Source organism: Rhinopithecus roxellana, chromosome 19 (assembly GCF_007565055.1).
Source record: "Rhinopithecus roxellana isolate Shanxi Qingling chromosome 19, ASM756505v1, whole genome shotgun sequence".
In the NCBI taxonomy this organism is placed as follows: domain Eukaryota; kingdom Metazoa; phylum Chordata; class Mammalia; order Primates; family Cercopithecidae; genus Rhinopithecus; species Rhinopithecus roxellana.
In genome coordinates this window covers 22,757,485-22,781,913 of record NC_044567.1, presented here as the reverse complement: position 1 = coordinate 22,781,913, position 24,429 = coordinate 22,757,485, and the positions used below count along the sequence as shown (strand labels likewise).

At 44.1% G+C, this 24,429-nt stretch overlaps 1 protein-coding gene across 8 annotated transcripts in view; it reads right to left on the bottom strand.

The window, feature by feature from the left end:
* Window positions 1-20,876, bottom strand: part of BCAS3 (BCAS3 microtubule associated cell migration factor) — a 733,207-nt gene extending 712,331 nt beyond the window's left edge. For all 8 annotated transcript variants that reach the window (XM_030922807.1, XM_030922806.1, XM_030922804.1 and 5 more), the window contains exons 1-4: window positions 20,773-20,876; window positions 19,113-19,200; window positions 14,299-14,353; window positions 7,864-7,939 (exon numbers count right to left, since the gene is read on the bottom strand). In XM_030922807.1, coding sequence (XP_030778667.1) covers window positions 7,864-7,939; window positions 14,299-14,353; window positions 19,113-19,195 — 214 coding nt within the window. In that variant the 5' untranslated portion in view covers window positions 19,196-19,200; window positions 20,773-20,876. The remainder of the gene's footprint in view (window positions 1-7,863; window positions 7,940-14,298; window positions 14,354-19,112; window positions 19,201-20,772) is intronic.
* Window positions 20,877-24,429: the final 3,553 nt, after the last annotated feature.

The following is a 24,429-nucleotide window of genomic DNA, read 5'->3' as shown; positions in this document are numbered from 1 at the left end:
TGACGTCAAGTGATCTGCCCACCTAGGCCTCCCAAAGTGCTGGGATTACAGGCGTGAGCCACTGCACCCGGCCTCCCCTCTCCTAGAAGCTAAATTCCTCAATTGGGTTATTCACAACTGTCATCATTTTTCATCTAACATTTACCCCAAACCCACTTCAGAATGTCCCTAACACGCCTCCCAAGTGATTTTTGGTCACCACTAACGGTGACCAATAATCTCTAAACAGTTCAATCCAATAGATAATTTTCAAGCACATCTTTTTTTTTTTTTTTTTTTTTGAGACGGAGTCTTGCTCTGTCTCCCAGGCTGTAGTGCAGTGGCAAGATCTCGGCTCACTGCAAGCTCCGCCCCCCAGGTTCATGCCATTCTCCTGCCTCAGCCTCCCAAGTAGCTGGGATTACAGGCGCCTGCCACTACGCCCGGAATTTTTTGTATTTTTTTAGTAGAGACGGGGTTTCACCATGTTAGCCAGGATGGTCTCAATCTCCTGACCTCGTGATCTACCCGCCTCGGCCTCCCAAAGTGCTGGGATTACAGGCATCAGCCACCATGTCTGGCCCAAGCACATCTTTTTAGACTACTCAGCCACCATTACCAATGGTCACCACCTATTCCTTAAAATACTCTCCCTTGGTCTTTCAGGGATAATCCTCTAACTTTTCTTCACTTTCTCTAGTCACTCTTTCACCATTCTCTCTGCTGTGGCATTCTTTTCTACCTAGTCTCTAAATACTGGAGTTACTCAAAACCAATTTCTAAATTTCCATTTCTTACCATATATCCTCTCCTAGGTTAACTCATTCCACCCACTGCTTCAATTAGTATCTGCTAGTGACTTCCTCAATATGGAGTTTGGATGTCTCAATAGAAGTGCAAATTCCACTCAAAGATCATGATTTCCTCACCAAGCCTGATTTTCCTCCAGAGTTCCTTATTTTGGTGAAAAGCATCATTATCACATTGGCAAAGCCAGGAACCACTTTCTTCCTCACCTATAACAGTAAATCTATCCCAAGTCCCTGTGTCTTCCTAAACTGTTCTCTTCATTCCTCTTACACCACCACCACCCTGTCCCAGCTACTACAGCTACTCCAAAAGCATACATAGCTTCCTGCATCCACCACTGCTCACCAAACTTCACATTAGAGTTGAACTGCTATTTTTTGTTTTTGCTTTTGTTTTTGAGACAGTGTCTCACTCTGTTGTGCAACCTGGAGTACAATGACACAAGACTCATTACAGCCTTAACCTCCTGGGCTCAAGCAATCCTCTTGCCTCAGCCTTCCATGTAGCTGGGACCACAGGTATGCACCACCATGCCTGGCTAATTTTTTTATTTTTTTGTAGAGATGGGATTTCACTCTGTTGCCCAGGCTGGTCTCAAACTTCTGACCTCAAGCAGTCCTCCACCTTGGCCTTCCAAAGTGCTGAGATTACAGGTGTGAACCACCATGCCCAGCCAAAACTGCTTTTTTTTTTTTTTGAGATGGAGTCTTTCTCTGTCACCCAGGCTGGAGTGCAGTGGCTCGATCTTGGCTCACTGCAACCCCCACCTCCCAGCAGCAAACTGCTCTTTTAAAAACACAAATAATGACATATCTCTTTACCTCCATCTCCTGCATTAGTGACATCCTACTCTTAAAGATAAAAATCAAAACCAGCCAGGCACGGTGGCTCACACCTGTAATCCCAGCACTTTGGGAGGCCGAGGCGGGTGGATCACGAGGTCAGGAGATCGAGACCATCCTGGCGAACACGGTGAAATCCCGTCTCTACTAAAAATACAAAAAAATTAGCCAGGTGTGGTGGCGGGCGCCTGTAGTCCCAGCTTCTAGGGAGGCTGAGGCAGGAGAATGGTGTGAATCCAGGAGGTGGCAGAGCTTGCAGAGAGTGGAGATTGCGCCACTGCACTCCAGCCGAGGCGACAGAGTGAGACTCCGTTTCAAAAAAAAATCAAAACCATTAAATGGCTTTTCAAAAAAAAAATCACAACCATTAAATACATCAGTAATTCTTTAATGCCCATTTTCTTTCAACAGGAATTCACTGTTGCAATGTTAATAGAACATGATTCCATACCCAGCAAAAATCAGAATTATAAAATTATGTACCTAGGGTATAATTATTTTTATACCTGACATTTAAATGGTGTTTTTGGCCAGGCGTGGTGGTTCACGCCTGTAATCCCAACACCTTGGGAGGCCACGGTGGGCAGATCACTTGAGGTCAGGAGTTCAAGACCAGACAGGCCAACATGCTGAAACTAAAATACAAATATTACTAAAAATACAAAAATTAGCTGGGCATGATGGTGCATACTTGTAATCCTAGATACTTGGGAAGCTGAGGCAGGAGGACTGCTTGAACCCAGAAGGCAGAGGTTGCAGTGAGTCAAGTTTGTGCCACTATACTCCAGCCTAAGGAACAGAGTGAGACTTCGTCTCATAAATAAATAAAAAAATGGTGTTTTATAAGTTCCTATGTGCTTTTGTGTACATCATCAAATCTGACATATCAACTCTGTTTTAATTATTTATTTTTGAGACAGAATCCTGTTTCGTTGTTGTTGTTGTTTGCTTTTTGTTTTTTGTTTTTTTTCGAGATGGAGTCTTGCTCTGTCCCCAAGGCTGGAGTGCAGTTATGCAATCTCGGCTCACTGCAACCTCTGCCTCCTGGGTTCAAGCAATTATCTCTGCCTCAGCCTCCCAAGCAACTGGGATTACAGGTGCCCGCCACCACACCCAGCTAATTTTTGTATTATTTAGTAGAGATGGGGTTTCACCATGTTGGCCAGGCTGGTCTTGAACTCCTCACCTCAGGTGATCCACTCACCTCAGCCTTCCAAAGTGCTAGGATTACAGGCGTGAGCCACCGCACCCCGCCTATTTTCTTTACTGGTTTCTTTTTTCTTATTCTACCTCTAAATCTGAACTTTACGGTCTTTCCTATAGAGACATCTAGCATTTTTGCATGGTTTCAGCCAACTACAATGTCCTCCCTTCCTTTGATTCACCCATCCTTCAAAAACTTGTCCAGTCTTAACTTACCTGTGAATCTTCCATGACTGCACTCAGTATACGCTCTCTCCTTAGAAAACTGTTTGCAATTGGTGGGAGGATAGGGATACTAGATTTCTACTCACACCTCAAAAGTCAAGGTGTAAAGTGAAATCGAATCTTTTTTTTTTTTTTTTTTTTTTTTTTGAGACAGAGTCTCACTCCATCACCCAGGCTGGAGTGCAGTGGTGCGATCTCGGCTCACTGCAACCTCCACCTCCTGGGTTCAAGCAATTCTCCTGCCTCAGCCTCCCAAGTAGCTGGGATTATGGGCACCCGCCACCATGCCCAGCTTTTTTTTTTTTTTTTTTTTTTTTTTGTATTTTTAGTAGAGACGGGGTTTTAACATGTTGGCCAGGCTGGTCTCGAACTCTTGATCTCAGGAGATCTACCTGCCAAAATGCTGGGATTACAGGCATGAGCCACTAAGCCCGGCCAAAACTGAATCTTTCTTCTCAAACCTGCTTCTTTATTTTCCTTCCTCCCTTCCCTCCCTCATTTATTCATTCATTCATTCAGAGATAGGGTCTTGCCCTGTCACCCAGTCTGAAGTGCACTGGCACAAACACAGCTCACTGAAGCCTCGACCTCCTGGACTGAAGCAATCCTCCCACCTCAGCCCCTCGAGTAGCTAGGACTACAGAGACATACCACCACACTCAGCTAATTTTTTTGTATTTTTTTTTTTGGTAGAGATGGGGTTTTGCCATGTTGCCCAGGCTGGTCTTGAACTCCTGGGTTCAAGTGACCTACTGTCTTGGCCTCCCAAAGTTCTGGGATTATAGGCATGAGCCACTGCGCCCAGCCTGTCCAGTCATTTTTGTACACTCTAAAAGGTAAATGATGATAGAAGCAGAAAATAACACTTCACCTAGAGGATCCCCTAGGCAAAGATCCTGAGGCATGAAAAGTTCTGTGGCTTTAATGACCTGAAAGGTAAGTAGGGTCAGTGCACAGCTGCTAAGGAGAGACAATTAGATGGGAAAAGAAATCAGAGATTTCTACTCTGGATACCTACTTGAGGATGTCTAGGAGGCATCTTCATGTAGCTGTCCCACAGATCTAAGGGACCCAAGCTTCTAGAGCAATAGAAGCTTATAAGCATTTTCTTTTAGAGATGGGGTCTCACTATGTTGCCCATGTTGGACTGCAGTGGCTATTCACAGATGCAATCTCACTACTGATCAGCATGTGAGTTTTAACTATTTCTGAACTGGGCTGGTTCACCCCTCCTTAGACAATCTGGTGGTTCCCCACTCCTGGGAAGTCACCATACTGATGCTAAATTTAGTGCAGACACCCAATCGGCATAGCACATTATAGCCCAGAACGCCTGGACTCAAGCGATTCTCCTACCTCAATCTCCTGAGCTGCTGGGACTACAGGTGTGTGCCACTAGCACTCCAGCCTGGGTGAATAAGTGAGACTCTTGTCAAAAAAAAAAAAAAAAAAAAAAAAAAAAACTGGCCAAGTATGAAGTATGGGATTAGGGGATGATAAGAATTTCACTGCACAGGCTAGAAAGCGATTCCCATTATACTACAGTAAACCAGCATCAATTTGATTTGATGTAGTCTGGGATTCAAACTATATTCTCACGTTTAGAGAATTTGACAGAAAAATGTCAGAATGTTAATGTGGGCAAGCTGTAGCAGCTATTACCTTTGCGTACCTCACACACTTCCTACTCTGTAACTCCCTCTTTTCTGGTAACTAATCTTATCCTCCATCAAGCACAGGGATAGGCACATGACCAGCTGAGCAATTCTAGTACTACATCCTCGGCCACAGCAACTATTCCAATAATGGGAGAGTGACTCAGACTGAGCCATCCGGATCTCCAAATGAATACTTTTTCCTCTTTGATTGTATCATATAATCATAAAGGTATGAATAAAGAGCTTTGAGTAACCACTGCACCAACTCTCTCTTTGTTAAAGAAGTCAAAGAAGAGATGCAAACATTCAGAAAGAAGTAGTGACAAGAAGTGGACAAAGATTAAAAGTGTGAAGCCCCTATCCTTCCCAGATCCATGAGTAGATTATTGTTAAATCCCCTATGAGCCCAAGTATAGTGGCTCATGCCTGTATCCCAGCACTTTAGGAGACTGAGGCAGGAGGATTCCTTGAGGCCAGTAGTTCAAGATCAGCCTGGGCAGCATAGCAAGACCTCATCTTTACAAAAAAATTTAAAAATAAGCTGGGCATGGAGGCATGTGCCTATAGTGCTAGCTACTTGGGAGGTTGAGGCAGGAGGATCACATGAGCCCCACAGTTCAAGGTTGCAGTGAGCTGTGATCATTTCACTGCATTCTAGCCTGAATGACACAGGGAGACCCTTTCTCTAAAAATAAAATTTAAAATCCCCCAAGGAACACAGTATAGTGGTTCCTCAAAAAATTTAAAAAAGAATTACCATATGATACAATTCCACTAGAAGAGATATTTGTACACCCATGTTCATTACAGCATTGTTCACAAAGCCAAAAGGTAGAAGCAACGCAAATGTCTTTCAATAAATGAATGAATAAAATAAAATGTGGTATAGGCTGGGCGTGGTGGCTCACACCTGTAATCCCAACACTTTGGGAGGCTTAGGCGGGCAGACCACAAGGTCAAGGGGAGGCCGAGGCGGGCAGACCACAAGGTCAAGAGACCATCCTGGCTAACACAGTGAAACCCTGTCTCTACTAAAAATACAAAAGTCAGCTGGCTGTGGTGGCAAACACCTATAGTCCCAGATGCTAATGAGGCCGAGGCAGAAGAATCGCTTAAACCTGGGAGGTGGAGGCTGCAGTGAGCTGAGATTGCGCCACTGCACTCCAGGCTGGGTGACAGCGAGACTCCATCTCAAAAAAAAAAAAAAAAGGCTTCATATTTGAAAAGTCTTCAAGGAAAAAGCAACTCACAGAATAGGAGAAAATGTTTTCAAATCTTATATCTAATAAGGAATTAATACCCAGAATATTTAGAAAACTCCTAAAACTACATAAACAAACAAAACCACACAATTCAAAAATGGGCAATGGACTTGCAGAGGCGTATCTCCAAAGAAGCTAAACAAATTCCAATAAACACATAAAAAGACGCTCAACATTACTAATCATTAGGGAAAATCCAAATCAAAACCACAACCCAGTCCCATTAGGATGGCTACTATCAAAAAAAAAAAAAAAAAGAGAGAGAGAGAGGAAACTTCGGGACCCTTGTACATTGTTGATGGGAATGAAAAATGGTACATTCACTGAGGAAAACCATGGTGGTTCCTCAAAACATTAGAAACAAAATTACTATATAAGCCAGCAATTCTCAAAAGTACAGTCTCAAAGAGATAGAAGGCTGGGCACAGTGGCTCACACCTGTAATCCCAACACTTTGGGAGGCCGAGGCGGGTGAATCCTCTGAGGTCAGGAGTACGAGACCAGCCTGGCCAACATGGTGAAACCTCGTCTCTACTAAAAATACAAAAAGTAGCTGGGCGTGATGGCGAGCGCCTTTAATCCCAGCTACTCAGGGGGCTGAGACAGGAGAATCACTGGAACCCATGAGGCTCAGGTTGCAGTAAGCCAAGATCATGTCACTGCACTCCAGCCTGGGCGACAGAGTGAGACTCCGTTATTTTTTTTGCTTTTGTTTTGTTTTGTTTTTTGTTTTTTTGAGATGAAGTCTCGCTCTGTCACGCAGGCTGGAGTGCAGTGGCATGATTTTGGCTCACTGCAACCTCCACCTCCTGGGTTCAAGTGATTCTCATGCCTCAGCTCCCCAAGTAGCTGGGACTGTAGGAGTGCGCCACTATGCCCGGCTAATTTTGTATTTTTAGTAGAGATGAGGTTTCACCATGTTGGCCGGACTGGTCTTGAACTCCTGACCTCATGTGATCCTCCCACCTCAGCCTCCCAAAGTGCTGGGACGGCAAGCATGAGCCACAGTGCTCAGCCCATCCAGCCTTTTATAAATGATTGTTTTTATTTACTTACTTATTTAACTTTATTTATTTATTTTTAGACAGGGTTGCACTCCATCACCCAGGCTAGAATGCAGTGGCACAATCTCGGCTCACTGCAGCCTAGACCTCCCAGGCTCAAGCAATCCTCCCACCTTAGCCTCTCAAGTAGCTGAAACTACAGGCACACACCACCAAGCCTAGTTAATTTTTTAATTTTTTGTAGAGACAGGGTTGGGTTATGTTGCCCGGGCTGGTCTTGAACTCCTAAGATCAAGCGACCCTCCTGCCTCAACCTCCCAAAGTGCTGGGATTACTGGTATGAGCCACTGTGCCCTGCCTCATTCAGCCTTTAAAAGGAAGGAAATTCTGACCCATGCTACAACCTAGATGAAACTTGAGGACATTACGCTAAGTGAAATATGCCAGTTACAAAAAGGCAAATACTGTATGATTCCACTTATATGAGGTACTTGGACTAGCATAAAATTCTGTTCAGAGAAAAACAATTTTCAAGCCTAGAAAGTTCAACACTAACGATGATTTTGCAGTTATAAATCCTATACAACTGACCAAACCTGAATAACTCCTTTTTTAAGAAAACCATTTTTCTGCCTGAGAAAATTTTAACTCACTTTAACTTCATCAAAGTTTAACACTTACACACTGTGTTACAGTTACTTTAAGACTTATTACACAATATTAGTTCTAAAGTTTCTGTACTGTAGTTATGCTACCTTTTATTTTGAAAACTGAAAAATTACTATAAGAGAAACTAATCTGACTAAAGTAGAGGCTCTCTTTTTGGAATCAGGTACTCCAAACAAACAATTCATATGTCCCAAAAAAGTTAAAACCATACCATTTAAATCTGCATTTTCAAATCTGACCCAGACTATTTTCTCCTTTTCTTCTGTTAGAGGTGTTCCACTGTAAGCCTGCATAGTAAACAGAAACATTTGAATAAACATATTTTACAGCTTTAGTATTAATGATATTCAAAACAAAGAGTAACTTAAAGCCAACACTATACCTCTCCAACTTCACCAACCTTACATCTTGGTAACTAGAACATTTTAGAACATTATTACCCCCAGAGAATATTATCCATGTGTGTGATAACCTTGGTCAAAAGAGTTTTTAACTTATTAAAAGAACTGCAGGCTAGGCACCTGTAATCTCAGCACTTTGGCAGGCCAAGGCAGGCAGACCACTTGAGGCCAGGGGTTCAAGACCAGTCTGGCCAACATGGCGAAACTCTATCTCTACTAAAAACACAAAAATAAGCTGGGTAGGGTGTGGTGCACGCTTGTAATTCCAGCTACTGGGGAGGCTGAGACACGAGAATCACTTAAACCTGGAAGGCAGAGATTACAGTGAACAGAGATCGCACCACTGCACTCCAGCCTAGAAGACTAAGCAAGACTCTGTCCCCCCCACAAAAAAAAGAACTGCAGAAACCTAAAATACAGTGATCACAATCTATTATGAAGCATTACTATAATTCAAAGGCAAACGAAAAACTAACCATCCCCTATACTGATCAACAAATAAGGCTTAGAAAACAAAACTACTACCTTTTATCTATTAAGTTGCTAGGTGTTTGTGGCTATTATACTGTACCTATACTTTTTAAGAGTATTACTGTACTTTTTTAGTCTCTTATCAAGCTTCTAGACCCAACCTATCATCTGCTTCCTGGAAGCCTGCAAGGGTCAAAAGATAAGCATTAATGGCATGATGTATCAACAGTATTCAACAGTATTCAAAAGGAGGCATGTTTTTTCTTTTACTTTTCTTATTCAACAGTATTCAAAAGAAAAAAGCATGTTTTTTCTTTTACTTTTTTTTTTTTTTTTTTTTTTTTGAGACAGGGTCTCACTCTATCATCCAAGCTGGAGTGCAGTGGCACGATCTCAGCTCACTGCATCCTCTGCCTCCCGGGTTCAAGTGATTCTCCTGCCTCAGCCTCCCAAGTAGCTGGGACTACACACAGGTGCCACCATGCCCAGCTAATTTTTTGTATTTTTAGTAGATACGGGGTGTCACCATGTTGGCCACGCTGGTCTTGAACTCCTGACCTCAGGTGATCTGCCCCACCTCGGCCTCCCAAAGTGCTGGGATTACATGGGTGAGCCACCATGTCCTGCCTAACATACCTTTTTTTAAAAACACCAGCTTGGGCAACATGGAGAAACCTCATCTCTACAAAAAAAAAATCTGGGCATGGTGGCATGCACCTGTAGTCCCAGCTACCCGGGAAGCTGAGATGAGAGGATCACCTGAATCTGGGAAATTGAGGCTGCAGTGAGCCATGATAGTGCCACTGCACTTCAGCCTGGGTGACAGCAAGACTCTGTCTCAAAAAAAAAAAATGTATTCCCTAATATTAATTATTTAATCTAATCAAATCTTACATTTGCATTTCTCAAAACTATAAAACTAACACTGGTGCATTACTATTAAACCCCAGACAGTATTTGGATTTCACAAGCTTTCCCACTAATGCCCTTTCTCTGCTCCAGGATCCAATCCAGGATGCCACACCGCATTTAGCACAACTTCCTTTTTACCCTGTATCAGGCTTTCCTTTCCTTTAACATGGTGAAGCACTAACACTTTCAAAGTCTTCTTCAGCTTAGCAGACTTATTCCTTTGCAACGTTTGATTTTTGAGTGATATGCAGAACAAAATAAGGTCGAAGAAGGTCTTTCAGTGTATTGGGATTCTTGAACCTCTTTTTGCTTTACCTGTGAGGGGCAAATAAGTCTTGCAAAATGAGGCTTATATGCTTTTACTATGTCTTCAAGTTTTCCTCTCTCCTTAGTAGACACGGTGTTTTTTATTCAGCATTTTTGAGAAAATTCTGGGAAGTTGACTGAAGCACCTGAGCTCTGCTTTGTGTGTTCCCTACTACAGCTTTGCACAAAGGTGTATCCTGTCATTTTTTGCCTCTTATGATCTCCTTTTCTCATGCTTAGGTATTTTATTCTCAGTAAGACAGACTCACCCATTGCCCTTCTAGCTTTCACCTGATGTCTTTTTTTAAAACAAAAAAAAAAAAGTTTGTTTTGGAGTTTTTTGTTTGTTTGTTTTTTGAGACACCCTGTCACCCTGGCTGGAGTGCAGTGGTATGATCTCAGCTCACTGCAACCTCCGCCTCCTGGGCTCAAGCAATCCTCCCATGTCAGCCTCCCAAATAGCTGGGACTACTGGTGTGTACCACTACACCCAGCTAATTTTTGTATTTTTTGTAGAGATGGGGTTTCACCATGTTGCTCAGGCTGGTCTGGTACTCCTGGGCACAAGCCATCTGCCTGCCTAGGCCTCCCAAAGTGCTGGGATTACAGGTGTGAGCCACCGCGCCCAGCACCACCTGATGTCTTTATAAAGGTCAATGTACTGTCACACATTTTTTTCCTTTTCCTCCAGCACTGATTAAAAGCCCTTCTTCAAACAAGAGCAACTGATTTAGCCCTCTTATTTAGAGTCAAAACTTTCACCTCACTACTGAAAAGATTTATTTACTTCTTCTTTTATACTTCAACACTGGTTTCTAACACACATAAACACACTCATAAGTACAAAGTTATTTTTGAATGTTATATAACATAGCTATAATCATTGTGTCAGTCTGCATGCTGTCTTATTTGTTCACTGTAGAGAAAATAATTTTCATAGTGTACTATTGTCATAAGTATAATTTTTATTTACAGCAAATTATTCTATAGAGACCATGATATGTTATTTGCTTGAGTATTAATTGACATTTAAGCTGGTTACAAGTTTTTACACTGAAAATGTAAACATTTCATATGTACTGAAAAGTTCTAAGCTTTAACTTTTTCTTTGTTGAATTATTTTTTTAAAATAAATTTTTGGCCAGGTGCAATGGCTTACGCCTGTAATCCTAACACTTTGGGAAGCCAAGGCTGGAGGATCACCTGAGGTCAGGAATTCCAGACCAGCCTGGCTAACATGGTGAAACCTCGTTTCTACTAAAAATACAAAAATTAGCCAGGCATGGTGGCACATGCCTGTAATCCCAGCTACTCAGGAGGCTGAGGCAGGGGAATCCCTTGAACCTGGTAGGCAGAGGTTGCAGTGAGCTCAGATCACGCCTTTGTACTCCAGCCTGAGCGACAAGAGCAAAACTTCATCTCAAAAAAAAAAAAAAATCAAATTTTCATAAGTGAAATTATTAGATCAAGACACAACCAAGGGCAACTTCCGGCCATCAACGCTATCACAACTAGAATTCAATGGGTGATAATTAAAGAACCTGCTACCAGTCCAACAACACATGTTCTCTCTTTAGGAGGATATTTGCAGACCCAGAGAATACCTAGGCTCCATCAATTTGATGAGACCCAGAATAGAGCAGGAAGCAGAACACAATATTGGCAGAAGACATTATTTTTTAATGTCTGACCACAAAGTACCAACACAGGACTCTGAATTAAATGTGGGGAAAAAAATGTTAGAAGGCACTGTTCTCATGTCAACCAAACAGTAGAAAAAATGTCTAAACGGGACGGGCGCGGTGGCTCATGCCTGTAATTCCAGCACTTTGGGAGGCCAAGGCAGGCAGATCACAAGGTCAGGAGATCAAGACCATCGGCAAAACCCTGTCTCTACTAAAAATACAAAAATTAGCCAGACATGGCAGCAGGCGCCTGTAAGTCCCAACTACTCGGGAGGCTGAGGTAGGAGAATGGTGTGAACCCGGGAGGCAGAGCTTACAGTGAGCCAAGATCACGCCACTACACTCCAGCCTGGGTGACACCGTGAGACTCTGTCTCAAAACAAAAAAAAAAAAAAGAAAAAAATAAGTCTAATATAACAAAAAGTTACTCCTATTATTGCTTGCCTAAGCAAACTATTGTCAGTAGGTGCTAAAATGATGACGTCTCACCCTCACAATTAGAAACTGTAATGTCTCTGGCTCATCTGATTATTTCGACTACTGATTGTATGCCAGAAATCTACATCTCTACCCTGGATCTCCAGTCTCAAGCTCCCTCCAGGGAAGACTACTTACTATTTGCTTTGCTTTATTTTATGCTTTATATAGATGACACCCTTTAAGCCTCAAAACAAACCTACGATGAATAAGATGATTAACCTGAGTTTACACATAAGGATACTGATGTTTAGAAAGGTTCAGTAACTTGTCTAGAACTAGTAAGATACAGAGCTGAAATATAAAGTCAGATCTAATATCAAAGTCTATGGTTTTTTGTTTTTTTTTTTTTTTTTTTTTTTGAGACGGAGTTTCACTCCTGTCGCCCAGGCTGGAGTGCAATCATGGGATCTCGGCTCACCACAACCTCTGCCTCATCGGTTCAAGCAATTCTCCTGCCTCAGGCTTCCTGAGTAGCTGGGATAAGAGGTGTGCACCACCACGCCCAGCAAATTTTTGTATTTTTAGTACAGACGGGGTTTCTCCATGTTGGTCAGGCTGGTCTGGAACTCCAGACCTCAGGTGATCCACCCACCTCAGCCTCCCAAAGTGCTGGGATTACAGGTATGAGCCACCACACCCGGCCCAAAGTCTATGTTCTTAATCACTAAGCTACTCTAAGCCTAATGTGCAAAATGTTAAGTTATAACTTCTCTGCCAAATAAAGCAAACACCTACTAGGATCCTATTGTCCCCATTACATTCTTACTCCATTTATCACTGTTGGATTTTATTCCACTCTATTCCTCAATTCAAATGGCATCTCATTCATTAAGCCTTCTTTGATGTCCTCCAAGTGAATTTAATTGTCCTACTATATTACCATAACACTCTGTTTATTTTCTCCTTTTTTTCCCACTCAGCTTTTCAGGTTGAAGGCACTTTGTTTCCTAGGATCCTCTCATAAAGCTGGGATGCTGGATCTATGAATGTCCTTTTTGAACACTCCAGTTACAGATACCCATGGTAGTCAAGGAAGACTACATAACCATAAGGAGAAAGTATGGAAACCTCTCCCTTCAGTTGTCCCACTAGAACAGTGCTTCCCAAAGGTACCATTTCATAAGAATCACCTGGCCGGGCGCAGTGGCTCAAGCCTGTAATCCCAGCACTTTGGGAGGCCGAGACGGGTGGATCACAAGGTCAGGTGATCGAGACCATCCTGGCTAACACGGTGAAACCCCGTCTCTACTAAAAAATATTAAAAAAACTAGCTGGGCGAGGTGGCGGTGCCTGTAGTCCCAGCTACTCGGGAGGCTGAGGCAGGAGAATGGCGTGAACCCGGGAGGCAGAGCTTGCAGTGAGCTGAGATCCGGCCACTGCAGTCCAGCCTGGGCGACAGAGCGAGACTCCGTCTCAAAAAAAAAAAAAAGAATCGGCCGGGCGCGGTGGCTCAAGCCTGTAATCCCAGCACTTTGGGAGGCTGAGACGGGCGGATCACGAGGTCAGGAGATCAAGACCATCTTGGCTAACACGGTGAAACCCCGTCTCTACTAAAAAATATAAAAAAGTAGCCGGGCGAGGTGGCGGGCGCCTGTAGTCCCAGCTACTCAGGAGGCTGAGGCAGGAGAATGGCGTGAATCCGGAAGGCGGAGCTTGCAGTGAGTTGAGATCCGGCCACAGCACTCCAGCCTGGGCGACAGAGCGAGACTCCGTCTCAAAAAAAAAAAAAAAAAAAAAAAAATCACCTGAGATTCTCACTATCACTACAAGTTACCAGTTACCATCCCAAATCAATTGTGTTAAGACTCTGAGAGAGGAAATTATTACTTTTAGTAAGTATGCCAAGTGATAACTAAGTTTGGCAATAGTATAAATAGCATACTAGATAATCCCAGTAAGGCAATTCTCATTCTTTATTCTCATATTTATATAAAAGGAACAGTAAAAGACTTATCAGTTAGAGTAACAGGATACCCTAGTTGGCACAAAAGTGCTGCTCAAGATAAAAGAGATGTAGATTTGTGTTCACGTATAATATTTAGCTGTTATCTAGTTAAGGAGTGCAGAGTGTATATTGCTTTTCTCCCTTCTGATAGGCAACACTGAAATAGGACAAGAAAATATAAACCTGCGAGAGTCCCAAATCTCTACTAACAATTCACCTTGATTCTTCTTAGGAGGGCAAAGTCCTGAGGAATAACATTTACGCCACGGTCATCACAACACTGCAGCACATCTAAACAATAATGTCGTCCCACCCTGCCAATGCTCAGCATGCTAACACATCAAAAACCTTTCTGAAGTTGCTGGTACTAGTGTCAAGTTTAGGAAACCAAACATTTCAGAGCTCTCCTGACCAAAGGGAAGCTGAAAGCACATATAGACACTTACCTGCGGCACAACATCCTGCAGAAAAGTCACAACACTTTCCATGTAGGACTGCTCTCTGGAAAAGGGTGAAATGGACAACACTGGTCAGGAGAGCTTAACATAGACCATGAAAAAAGCTCTATTTACAAGCCTTAATAAAGTCACTCATTTTTTGTTATTGTTTGTTTGTGGTTTTGATTTTTTTTTTTTTTTGAGACATGGTCTCACTCTGTCACCCAGGCTGGAGTGCAGTGGTGTCATCTCGGCTCACTGCTGCCTCGACCTCTGGGGCTTAAGCAATCCTCCCACCTCAGGATCCCAAGTAGCTGGGACTACAGACATGCGCCACCACCTCCAGCTAATTTCTGTATTTTTTGTAGAGATGGGTTTCACCATGTTGCCCACCCAGGCTGGTCTCAAACTTCTGAGCTCAAGTGGATCCTCCCGCCTCAGTCTTCCAAAGTGCTGGGATTACAGGCATCACTCATAATATTCAAAAAAGGCAAAAAAAAAAAAAAAAAAAAAAGGCTAACTCTTATCACCTGATATTTCTGCTAAACTACTTTCTGGTTTCAAGGGTCTTTATATACGTTATTAAATGTAAATGAGCTTTTAACATTTTTAAACATTATCTCTTTTTAAAAGTCATGCTCTCCTAATCTGATAGAGATAGCTTCTAAGTCATATTTGAAGGAGTGATGACAGAGACCTAAGGTAGGACCTTGCTCTTGAGTCAGAGCAGAAGAATGCCCTAATTAGAGCAAGTAAAACTATTGCTGATGACTCACTATCTAGTGACCTTCTCTTTAAATTGGTTATGAACCTAGTCCCTTACCTGTATATAGCAGGTGAGTCTACATTTTTTGGCAGATACAGGCATTAGGAGAAGCTATTAAGCCTTCACAGAACTTTTGGTATACAAAAGACATAGAAAAAAATTAAAATGCATAAAAATGAGGGAAAGCTGGGTGCAATAGCATGTGCCTGTAGTCCCAGCTATTTACGAAGCTGAGGCGGGAGGATCATTTGAACCCAGGAGTTGGCAGCCAGGCTAGGCAACATAGCAAGACCCCATCTCTAAAAAACAAACAAAAAAAAAGGGGGGGGGCAGAAAATAACATTGTTAATTAAGTAAGAACACTAAATTAATGCATTTTAAATATAAAGTACATAAATTTCAGCAAGGGGAAAAAAATAATTTCTTCAAGACACTATTTTAGGCCAGCTATGGTGGCTCATGCCTATAATCCCAGCACTTTGGGAAGCCGAGGTGGGTGGATCACTTGAGGTCAGGAGTTCAAGACAAGCCTGGCCAACATGCTGAAACCCCATCTCTACTAAATATACAAAAATTCGCTGGGTCTAATGGTGCACCCTGTAATTCCAGCTGCTCAGGAGGCTGAAGCAGGAGAATCACTTGAACCCAGGAGGTGGAGGTTGCAGTGAGTCAAGATTGCGCCACTGCACTCCAGCTTGGGCAAAAAAGCAAGACTCCATCTCAAAAAAACAACAAAAAAAAAAATCAAAATACTAATTCAAATCCATTTCAAGAGAGATGTGAAAAATCACACTTGAAAATAATATGATTTATCATAAATCTTATTAAAAAAGCAATATGCCCTAGAGACCTACAAAAATTGATTAGGCCTAAAAAAAAATTAGGTTACCTCTCCAACCTCATTTTTTGCCACTCTCCTTATTCTGATTCAGCCATATGCAACTTCAATTCCTAGCATACACCAAGTTCTTCTTTGAATCAAGACCTTTACACCACCTTTCTCTCTATCTGGATTCCTTCCCATCCCCTTCCCTTCCTTTTAGATCTCCAGGTTAAGCGTTGCCTCCTCTGAGAGAGCTTCCGTGACAGCTTTATATATATTCTCCTTTGTCATTCCCCATTGTAGTACACTGTGCACAATCACAGCCTATAATTATTTTACTTATTTACTTGTTTGCTTCAGCCTGGACAATTTGACAAAACCCCATCTCTACCAAAAATTAGGCCTGGAGCAGTAGCTCACACCCGTAATCCCAGAATTTTGGGAGGCCGAGGCAGGCAGATCACCGGAGGTCAGGAATTTGAGACCAGCCTGGCCAACACAGAGAAACCCTGTCTCTACTAAAAAATACAAAATTAGCCAGGCATGGTGGCACATGCCTATAATTCCAGCTACTTGGGAGGCTGAGGCAGGAGAATCGCTTGAACCTAGGAGGCAGAGGTTGCGGTGAGCCAAGATTACGCCATTGCACTCCAGCCTGAGCAAAGTGAGCAAAACTCCGTCTCAAAAAAAAAAACAATTAGCCAGGCATGGTGATCCACGTTTGTAATTCCAGCTACTTGGGAGGCTGAGGCAAAAGAATCATTTGAACCCAGAAGGCGGAGGTTGCAGTGAGCCAAGATCATCCCACTGCACTCCAGCCTAGGCATCGGAGCGAGATTCCATCTCAAAAAAAGGAGAAAAAAAAAAGAATTATATATATATATATATATATACACACACACACACACACACACACACACACACATAACATATATATATTGATTGATTGATTGATTTTATTTTTTTGGAGACAAAGTCTCGCTCTTGTCCCCCAGGCTGGAGTGCGATGGTGCGATCTCAGTTCACTGCAACCTCTGCCTCCCGGGTTCAAGCAATTCTCCTGCCCCAGACTCCCAAGTAGCTAGGATTACAGGCTCCTGCCACCATGCCCGGCTAATTTTTGTAGTTTTAGAAGAGACAGGGTTTCTCCATGTTGGTTGGGCTGGTCTCAAACTCCTGACCTCAGGTGATCCGCCCACTGCCTCAGCTTCCCAAAGTGCTGGAATTACAGGCGTGAGCCACCGCGCCCAGCCATATATATTTTTTAAGACACAGTCTCACTCTGTCACCCAGGCTGAGCGTAATGGCACAATCACAGCTTACCACAGCCTCAAGCTCCTGGGCCCAAGTGATCCTACCATCTCAGCCTCGTGAGTAGCTAAGGCTTCAGGCGCCTGCCACAACGCCTGGCTAATTTTTGTATGTTTTTAACACATGAGGGTCTCGGGATGTTGTTGAGGCTGGTGTCAAACTCCTGGGTTCAAGCAATCCTCCCACCTCAGCCTTCAAGTATACATATCTTTGGTGGGGCACGGTGGCTCACACATGTAATTCTAACACTTTGGGAGGCCAAGGCAGGCAGATCACCTGAGGTCAGGAGTTTAAGACCAGCCTGGCCAACATGGCAAAACCCCATCTCTGCTAAAAATACAAAAATTGGCCAGGCGTGGTGGCACTCGCCTGTAATCCCAGCTACTTGGGAGGCTGAGGCAGGAGAATTGCTTGAATCTGGGAGGCAGGGGAGGAAGTGGAGGCTGCAGTGAGCTGAGATGGCGCCACTGCACTCCAGCCTGGGTGACAGAGTGAGACTCCATCTTAAAAAAAACAAAAAAGTATACATATCTTCAAACCATATTAGATTACAAGCTCCTAGTAAGTATAGACATTCTTTGTCAAAGAATGCCAAAAACACAGAAACGTACTATGACACTTACTTTGAAACTTTCTGACATAGACCTAGACTAAGAGATACCTTTTACAGATAACACATGGATACATAGACAGGAACAACACACACTGGGGCCTATCAGAGTTGGGTGGGAACAGGGAGACGATCAGCAAAAATAACTAATGGTGACTATGCTTAATACATGGGCGATGAAACAATCTGTATAACAAATCCCTGCGACATGAGTTTCCCTATATAACGAACCTGCACATGTACCCTTGAACTTAAAAGTTAAAAGAGATACATTTTACATCATCATCTGGTAAATACATACATACACATCTATGTGCATGTCATGAAACAATACAAACTCCCAGCTATACTTTCTATTATATTCTATTTCTTTTTTTTTTTTTTTCTTTGAGATGGAGTCTCGCTCTATCGCCCAGGCTGGAGTGCAGTGGCATGATCTCAGCTCACTGCAAGCTCCGCCTCCCGGGTTCACACCATTCTCCTGCCTCAGCCTCCCAAGTAGCTGGGACTACAGGCGCCCACGACCACACCCGGCCAACTTTTTGTATCTTTAGTAGAGATGGGGTTTCACCATGTTAGCCAGGATGGTCTCGATCTCCTGACCTCGTGATCCACCCGCCCCGGCCTCCCAAAGTGCTGGGATTACAGGCATAAGTCACCGCGCCTGGCCTCTATTTCATTTTCTACTACAACTCTTGACCCACTAAACTGATTTGACAATCCACTAACTTGTTAAACTTGGAGTTTGAAAACACTACTCAGGCCGGGCGCGGTGGCTCAAGCCTGTAATCCCAGCACTTTGGGAGGCCGAGACGGGCGGATCACGAGGTCAGGAGATCAAGACCATCCTGGCTAACACGGTGAAACCCCGTCTCTACTAAAAAATATAAAAAAACTAGACGGGCGAGGTGGCGGGCACCTGTAGTCCCAGCTACTCGGGAGGCTGAGGCAGGAGAATGGCGTGAACCCGGGAGGCGGAGCTTGCAGTGAGCTCAGATCCGGCCACTGCACTCCAGCCTGGGCGACACAGCAAGACTCCGTCTCAAAAAAAAAAAAAGAAAAAGAAAAAGAAAACACTACTCTTCAGGATTTCGCATAGTGTTCTTCATGTACTCTGTAAATGTGCTGAATACATCAACTTAACTCTCCAAATTCTTCATTTGGCCTTGGCAATTATTATTATTCATCCCATAAAGCCAACATTTAAAAGATTTTTACAAAAGTAACCACTGTTCATAAAGAAAACCTAAATGTTAGCTACTATTCTGAGTAATATTCCCTTCAGCTATTGGGTTTATCTGAAATGTGCTTACGTGACAGCCTGGGGACGAACCACAACTCCACCAGTACAACGACTGGGTCTTCTTGGGGAATCTGTAGCCATAGCTTCATTCATAAAACCTGTTTCCAGAACAAAAAAAAATAGAAAAATATGGATCATTGTTGGGGGTAGGGAGGAAGATTTATGATTACTCACTAGAGATCCCTTGTCAAAAATGCCTTAAATGTAGGAAACTTTCCCAGAAATTCCTGTTACACCAGAAAGGGAAAAAAAGATGAAGTAGGTTTTTAATTTTTTTCAAATTATAATGAGGGGTTTGGGGGGTTATTATTATTTTTGAGATAAGAGTCTCGCTCTGTCACCCAGGCTGAAGTTCAGCGGCACGATCTCTGCTCACCGCAATCTCCGCCTCCCAGGATCAAGCAATTCTCCTGTCTAAGCCTCCCGAGTAGCTGAGATTACAGGCAAGCGCCACCATGCCGAGCTAAATTTTATATTTTTTTGTAGAGAAGGGGTTTCACCATGTATCCCAGGCTGGTCTCGAACTCCTGAGCTCAAGCGACCCATCAGCCTTAGCCTCCCAAAGTGCTGAGATTACAGGCTTGAGCCACCGCGCCCATCCTGTTTTGTTTTTTAATAGGACCAGGTCTCAGAACCACAAAACAATTTAAGGAAGACTCCTGCTGTACCCCCTTGGTCTGTTGTTAACATAAATTACAAGGGTAAGAGAACCAGATCATGGGATGGGAATTTACTTAAATTTTATGGTGAGATAGTGAAAATACACACGGTACAATATTTCAAGACCGAACGGAACAAGTGACATGATACCACTCTACTTTCCAATTAAACCTGTTGGGAATCTATGAGTAAAGACTGCATGGCCACAATTTAAATCACATTGGTAACACCCTGCTACTGTAACCTAATCACCGGAGTTTAATAAGTAACAAACAAGTCAAGCAATTATTTATTTGACTAGTATTAAGTAGTCAAATAAGTAACATAAACTTATATGCTGTTACAGTCCTTTACCCTTTCCCGTCACATCAGTAAATCCTAATCCTAGAATGTTTCATGACCCTCTGAATCAGAGATTTTAAGAGCATGGAGTCGGCTTGGTTAAGGTTAAAAGAGGACTGACAGCAGTATCAAAGATATCTTACAGGGCTCAGGGAAGCCCACAGCCTGGAACTCATCTTGAAGGCACCTAAAACCATCATTTGTAAGTAGGGAGCATTCACACCTGATGTGAAAACTCCAAACCTGTGCGCCCCACCTCCTACAACCAAAACACCCTCTGCCCCAACGAGCAGAGCCACCACCTCCTCAGAGGGTACCTGCACCTCCAGCCCCTCATCCCTCTCATTCTCATCCCATTCTTGCTTTCTCGAACCACAGTCTCCCAAGCCCTGTCCTTTAAGGGCCCTGTCTCCTGGGGACGACCCTCGCCAGCCCCTCAGGCCCCAGTCTCCTGAAAGACACTCGCACGGCACTGCCCACTTAACCTCCAACACGGAGCCACCGCTGCCCCCGGCCGCCCTCCGGCCCCTTGCACTGCTCCCCTCCCCCTCCAGTATCGACACCTCTCTCCTGTCGAATTCCTGCCAGCCCGACCCAGTCCCCTCACGCCGCCAGTCCCTCGTCCTCCCCAAGCCTCCCCAAAGCCAAAGCCCCGCCAGCCCTCTCACCGGCCGCCCCGCCGGTTAACGCTGTTCTCCAGCTCTAGGCTCACTGTTTGGAGTCTCCCCGCGTGATTGACGGCAGCCACTTCCTACCACGCCTCAGCGGAACCACCCCTCTAGCCAATCCCAGAAGCAAACCGGCTTTGACCGGGCGCCGCCCTTGGAGGTCAGCTTCGCCAACCAGCAAGTAGGAAAGAGGCGGACCCGCCTCCTGAATGTGTCCAATCCGCTGGGGCTGGAGGGAAACCACAACAGCATGTAAGTTCGGGTGAAGCCGACGTGTCAGGTTCGGTTGCGAACGCAGGCATCTGGGGAATAATTACGAACATGTACATTTTTTTTGGAAGACAGAACCTTCGTGGCTTTGAAAAGAAAATCAACATGTTCCAGACGCCTGTCCAGCTCACGTGAGCGTCTCAGGTTGGAGCCGGAGGACAGGGAGACTGGTCTGTTTACATCGAATTCTCGCGACAGCTGGTTGGAAGCTCAGAGCACGTGGACATGGCAGCTGCCAATCACTTTTAGCTGGCCACTCACTCGTCCCACACTCGCCTTCTGCCCAGCCCTTGGCGATGTGTTTACCTTCCGGGAGCCTAGGCTGGCTCGCGCCGGTGATCAGCAGAGGAGGGGTTGATCTGAATAAGGGGCGCGGCCGGTAATCTCAACAATTTGAGCTAGGTTTGTAGACCACGCCTGACCCCTTCCTTGCCTCAGTTTCCATCTCCCTTATTGTTGAGTATCGAGATCTCGCCATTGTGATTTCATCAGTTACATTTATTCATATAAGTAGAGTAATACTGACTGATTTCTTGAACACCTCAGCACAGGCCTTCGTATACTTCATATACAGTATTCTATATGTATTATCAAATTTAATGTCAACGACAGGTCCATGAGGGTATAGCTTATTAACAGGCATGGTGGGCTGGGCGCGGTGGATCACGCCTGTAATCCCAACATTTTGGGAGGCCAAGGCGGGAAGATCGCTTGAGGCCAGGAGTTCTAGAACAGCCTAGACAAAATGAAGAAACCCCTTCTCTGCTAAAAATAGCCAGGTGTGGTGGCGGTTGCCTGCAATCCTAGCTACTCGGGAGGCCGAGGCAGAAGAATTGCTTGAACCCGAGAGGTGGAGGTTGCAGTGAGCCTAGATCGTGCCATTGCACTCCAGCACTTTAGCCTGGGTGATAGAGTGAGAGTCCCTCTCTAAATAAATAAATAAATAAATAAATAAATAAATAAATAAATAAATAAATAAATAAAATTTTCAAAAATTTTAAAAAAAAAAAAAAGAAAGAAAAGGCCGGGCGCGCTGGCTCACGCCTGTAATCCCAGCCCTTTGGGAGGCTGAGACGGGCAGATCACTTGAGGTCAGGAGGTCAAGACCAGCCTGGCCAACACTGTGAAACTCTGTCGCTACTAAAAATACAAAAATTAGCCGGGTATGGTGGTGCACGCCTGTAATCCCAAGTACTGAAGAGGCTGAGGCAGAATCGCTTGAATCCGAGACATGGAGGTTGCAGTGAGCGGAGATCGTGCAATTGCACTCTGGCCTCTGGGCGACAGAGGGAGACTCTCGCTCAAAAAAAACAGAAGAATATATTTGGATATATTGAAATAACTCGAAAATGTGGGATTGAAATAATTTGATAATGTGGAATTGTAACATTGAAAAGGAGGCCTAGCATGACTAATTCCATTTTGCTCCTAAACTCCCCACTCCCACCCCTGGGTGATATCCAAGTTAACCGCTTTTGCTTATCTCTGCACATAGACCAAGCTAACTATGGGAGGAATTTATAGTTTAACTTTAAAGCAAGGATGATAACAGTCCCTTCCCAAAACTAACCCCCAAGGAGATAAGGAGGGTGTACACACAAGTAACAATGTTGAGAGTTTGAGAAAGTGTTGTGACCTGACCAGTAACAGAGAGGCTTCAGGCCTCGAGGAACCCTCGCTGGTGCCCAGATGTCTACAGTCATCAGTCACCCCTTGATTCCAACCCCCTCTTCTTCCCCCTGCCCTTAACACAAAAAGAGTCTGAAATGTGTATTAAGATGGTTCTTTAGGCTGGGCGTGGTGGCTCACACCTGTGATCCCAGCACTTTGGGAGGCCAAGATGGGTGGATCACCTGAGGTCAGGAGTTCAAGACCAGTCTGACCAACATGAAGAAACCCCTTCTCTACTAAAAATACAAAAATTAGCTGGGTGTGGAGGTGTACGCCTGTAGTCCCAGCTATTCAGGAGGCTGAGACAGGAGAATTACGTAAACCCGGGAGGTGGAGGTTGCAGTGAGCCGAGATCAAGACACTGCACTCAGCCTGGGCGACACAGCAGGACTCCGTCTCTCTTTTTTTTTTTTTTTTTGAGACGGAGTCTCACTCTGTCACCAGTACTCTGTACAGTGTCTCGATTCCGGCTCACTGCAACCTCTGCCTCCCTGGTTTAAGTGATTCTCCTGTCCCAGCTTCCCAAGTAACTGGGATTACAGGCATCCGCCACCATGCCCAGGTAATTCTTTGTATTTTTAGTAGAGACAGGGTTTCACCATTTTGGCCAAGAAGGTCTTGAACTCCTGACCTCATGATCCAGCCACTCTGGCCTCCCAAAGTGCTGGGATTACAGTCGTGAGCCACCATGCCCAGCCAAAAAGATGGTTCTTTAATATATTATTCTGCAATTTTCCAGGTTTGCTAGCTCTCAGAAATAAAGTTATTATCCTTGCTCTAACTCCCTGACTCTTCACCCATTGGCTGTCATGCAGTGAGCAGAACAAGTTTGGACTTGGTTACAGGATGAAAGTGAGAGGTGAAGCCAGCTGGACTTCCTGGGTGAAGTGGGAACTTGGAGAACTTTTCTGTCTTACAAGAGGATTGTAAAATGCACCAATCAGTGCTCTGTAGCTAGGATTGGAAAATGCACCAGTCAGCACTCTGTAGCTAGCAAGGGGATTGTAAAGTGCCCCAATCAGCACTCAGTAAAAACGCACCAATCAGTGCTCTGTAGCTAGCAAAGGGATTGTAAAATGCACCAATCAGCGCTCTGTAAAATGCACCAATCAGCGCTCTGTAAAACTTAACTAATCAGCAGGAGTCTAAAAGCCAATCACGGGGAAGATTGAAAAAAGGACACTCTGATAGGACAGAAACGGAACATGGGAGGGGACAATAAGGGAATAAAAGCTGACCACCCCCCAACCTTGTGGCAGCGGCAACCTGCTCCATGCCTCTTGTGCTCTGTGGTATGCTAAAAGATTTGCTCTTTTGCTCTTCACAATAAATCTTGCTGCTGCTCACTCTTTGGGTCCGTGCCACCTTTAAGAGCTGTAACACTCACCGGGAAGGTCCTCAGCTTCATTCTTGGAAGTCAGAGAGACCACAAACCCACCGGAAGCAACCAACTCCGGACACAAAGGGAAAGAATCAAGGATGTTCAAATCCAACAAACCTTAAAGGTGTTAGAAAAAAAAAAAAAACAGATGTTTTCTGTGTTTTGGGCTTGATCAGCTGAGTGGTCCCATTTACAAATAGGATGAACACTAGCTGAGTTATACATTTCTTAGTAAATTTCTGTGCCTTGTTTCATCCTTTGCAAATTGTAGAAGGAATATTATGGGCTGGGTGTGGTGGCTCAGGCCTGTAATCCCAACACTTTAGGAGGCCAAG